General features: G+C 33.2%; 1 protein-coding gene across 1 annotated transcript; it reads left to right on the top strand.

Annotated features, from left to right (window-relative positions):
• LOC124935413 lies at nt 1–2,197 on the top strand. The gene is made up of 4 exons (XM_047475847.1): nt 1–113; nt 444–622; nt 716–1,704; nt 1,824–2,197. The coding sequence occupies exons 1-4, from the start codon at nt 1–3 to the stop codon at nt 2,163–2,165; spliced, it is 1,623 nt and encodes a 540-aa protein (XP_047331803.1). The 3' UTR covers nt 2,166–2,197.
• Nucleotides 2,198–2,456: the final 259 nt, after the last annotated feature.

The following is a 2,456-nucleotide window of genomic DNA, read 5'->3' as shown; positions in this document are numbered from 1 at the left end:
ATGTTAGGGTCTTCGCTTAAAGAAATAGAGAATGGGATTTTAAGAGCAGAACAATTACGAAAAGCTTTTAGTAACAAAAAGGTTGTTGTCTTGTTGGATGATGTTTGGAAAGAGTTTGATTTAAATTCTTTTGGTTTTCCATTAACAAAATCAAATGTTGATGGGAGTTTCTCTAAAATAATTTACACATCTAGAAACAAAGATTCATTATGGTCAGGTGAACGGAACATCACCAAACAAGAATTCTCTCTTGAAATTTTGTCAGATGAAGAATCCTTGACTTTGTTTAAAAGAAAAGTCAATCTGCCTAATGATCATATTGAAAAAAATGAAATAGCAAGACAAATTGTGAAAGAATGTGCATGACTACCCCTAGCGCTTGAGGTTGTAGGAGGCGCTCTCGTAAATAAGAGAACATCCGTGTGGAATGATATGCTTTACAGGTTGCAGAGTCAACAATTACACTATGACAAGATAGACAAGGTCGTGCTGACGAGTTATGACTTCTTAGAAGATCCCAATGCCCGAAGCTTGTTCTTGTTTTGCTGCTTATTCCAAGAAGACGAAGAGATTCCCATCGAGACGTTGTATCGTTATGTAGTGGGTTTTCAACTCTTCAAAGGTATGAATCTACACCGTATAAGTGATCGTGTAGAGACCTTATTAGACGACCTAACAAAGAGAAATTTGCTAATAAATATTAAAGAATATGCAGTGAAGATGCATGATGTGGCGAGAGATGTGGGAATTTCAATTGCAAAACAAGAAAATAACGGTATTAATTATCTGGAGTGTGATGATATGGACGAACTAGAGAATATAGGTACTCCACATACTAAGATGATTTCAATATTCAGGAAGAATAATTTAGATGTCTTTAATACCGTGGAATTTCGAGGCTCAAAATTGGAACTACTACGGTTGGATAGTTCGAATGATTACCTACCAAATATAAAAATATCATGGAATTTACTTAAAGTGGAGGATAATCTCAAAGTTATAAATATAGTTTTCCATCTAGGCAAGATTAGTGAGTTTCCATCGAAGTTGAAGATGTTATCCCTAGAGAGATTGAGTTTGGATATGAGTGTATCTTCTATTGGACATATTAAGTGTTTGAAGATCCTTAGCCTTCGAGATTCAACCATTAAAGATTTGTTAAACGAAATAAGTGAGTTAACAAACTTAAGATTGTTGGATTTGACTAGGTGCAAATGTTTTATATTCAATGGTGTTCTTTCGAAGCTTACTAATCTAGAAGAATTGTACATGTGGGAGAGTTTTCAAGATTGGAGGCTACAAAAAAAAGACGTTAATGGCGGAGACAATCATGCAGCAGGTATCGATGAGTTAAATTACTTGCATAAATTGTGGAAATTGGAACTGGAGGTACCCAACATTGAACAAGTGCCGAGAGGTGTTATGCTATTTTCTTCTTCAACGTTGTTAGAACAATTCAAGATAAGAATAGGAGGAGAATGCGAGAGAACTAAATTTGAAAGTGGGAAAAGACAACTTTGGTTGGAGAATGATAGAAACAATACCACCAGTTTCCTACATGAACTTGGGGTTTTAATAGAAAAGGGCATTACAAATTTATTTATAAGCAATGATCTTTACAAAGGATTAAACGAGAATCATTTTTATAAACTAAAAAGATTGGAGCTAAAAGGATTGAAGCAATTTATCTTTCCAACCACCAAGGTACGAGCATATATAAATTTCATGATTACAAAGTACACAGCTTGTAGTTGATCAATGCAAGAAAAAAAAATATGTTCTATCATTATGAGTAATTTTTATTTATATTTATTATTTTGTAGTTGGAAATGCCTTGTTTGGAGGAGGTGAAGATTTTATCTATTCCAAATATTGAAAGTCTGTGCAACTTTGTGGCTCCATCCCTAAAAAGTTTGTCCATTGATAGTTGTGACAGCTTGAGATATGTGTTATCGGAGAACTTCTTGATGAGTGTTTCTCATTTTACAAAATTATTCATTGCAAATTGCAAAATGTTGAAGGGAATAATAGGAGTATCCACGGGGGTAGAAGAGCAGTGGGAAAAATCAATTGAATTCCCTAATTTGAAGGAATTGGAACTCAAATACTTAGACAAATTAACGAGTATTGTCGTGAACATCAACAATTTGGACGATGAAGAGTAAAAGGCGCAGAAAAGAACACTATTCGGTCATGATGAGGTAAGAGTAAATGGAAATTGTTATTAGTTAATTTCAGGGTACTATAATTAAATAGGGAATAACTTTATTAATAAAAAGTAGTGGATGAATAACTAGCTTATAATATAATTTATAGGATTATATATGTGTAGTATACAAAGAGAGGATCTGATCTGATCTGATTGATACATGAGAAAAACAAGTAGAGTGTGTAATTAATTAGATAAGATATTTCCTGTATTAAGAAAATTGTCTAATTATATCTTAAATTAAATG

Source organism: Impatiens glandulifera, chromosome 4 (assembly GCF_907164915.1).
Source record: "Impatiens glandulifera chromosome 4, dImpGla2.1, whole genome shotgun sequence".
Taxonomy (NCBI): domain Eukaryota; kingdom Viridiplantae; phylum Streptophyta; class Magnoliopsida; order Ericales; family Balsaminaceae; genus Impatiens; species Impatiens glandulifera.
The sequence above is the reverse complement of the archived record's forward strand: the minus strand, read 5'-3'. Positions and strand labels throughout refer to the sequence as shown.

Excerpts from the sequence above, each read along its gene's own strand:
- LOC124935413 (XM_047475847.1), top strand. The coding sequence starts at position 1 with ATGTTAGGGTCTTCGCTTAAAGAAATAGAGAATGGGATTTTAAGAGCA. Across the intron at positions 623-715 it reads GGGTTTTCAACTCTTCAAAG|TGAAGATGCATGATGTGGCG; the intron begins GTATGAATCTAC and ends AAGAATATGCAG. Across the intron at positions 1,705-1,823 it reads TTATCTTTCCAACCACCAAG|TTGGAAATGCCTTGTTTGGA; the intron begins GTACGAGCATAT and ends ATTATTTTGTAG.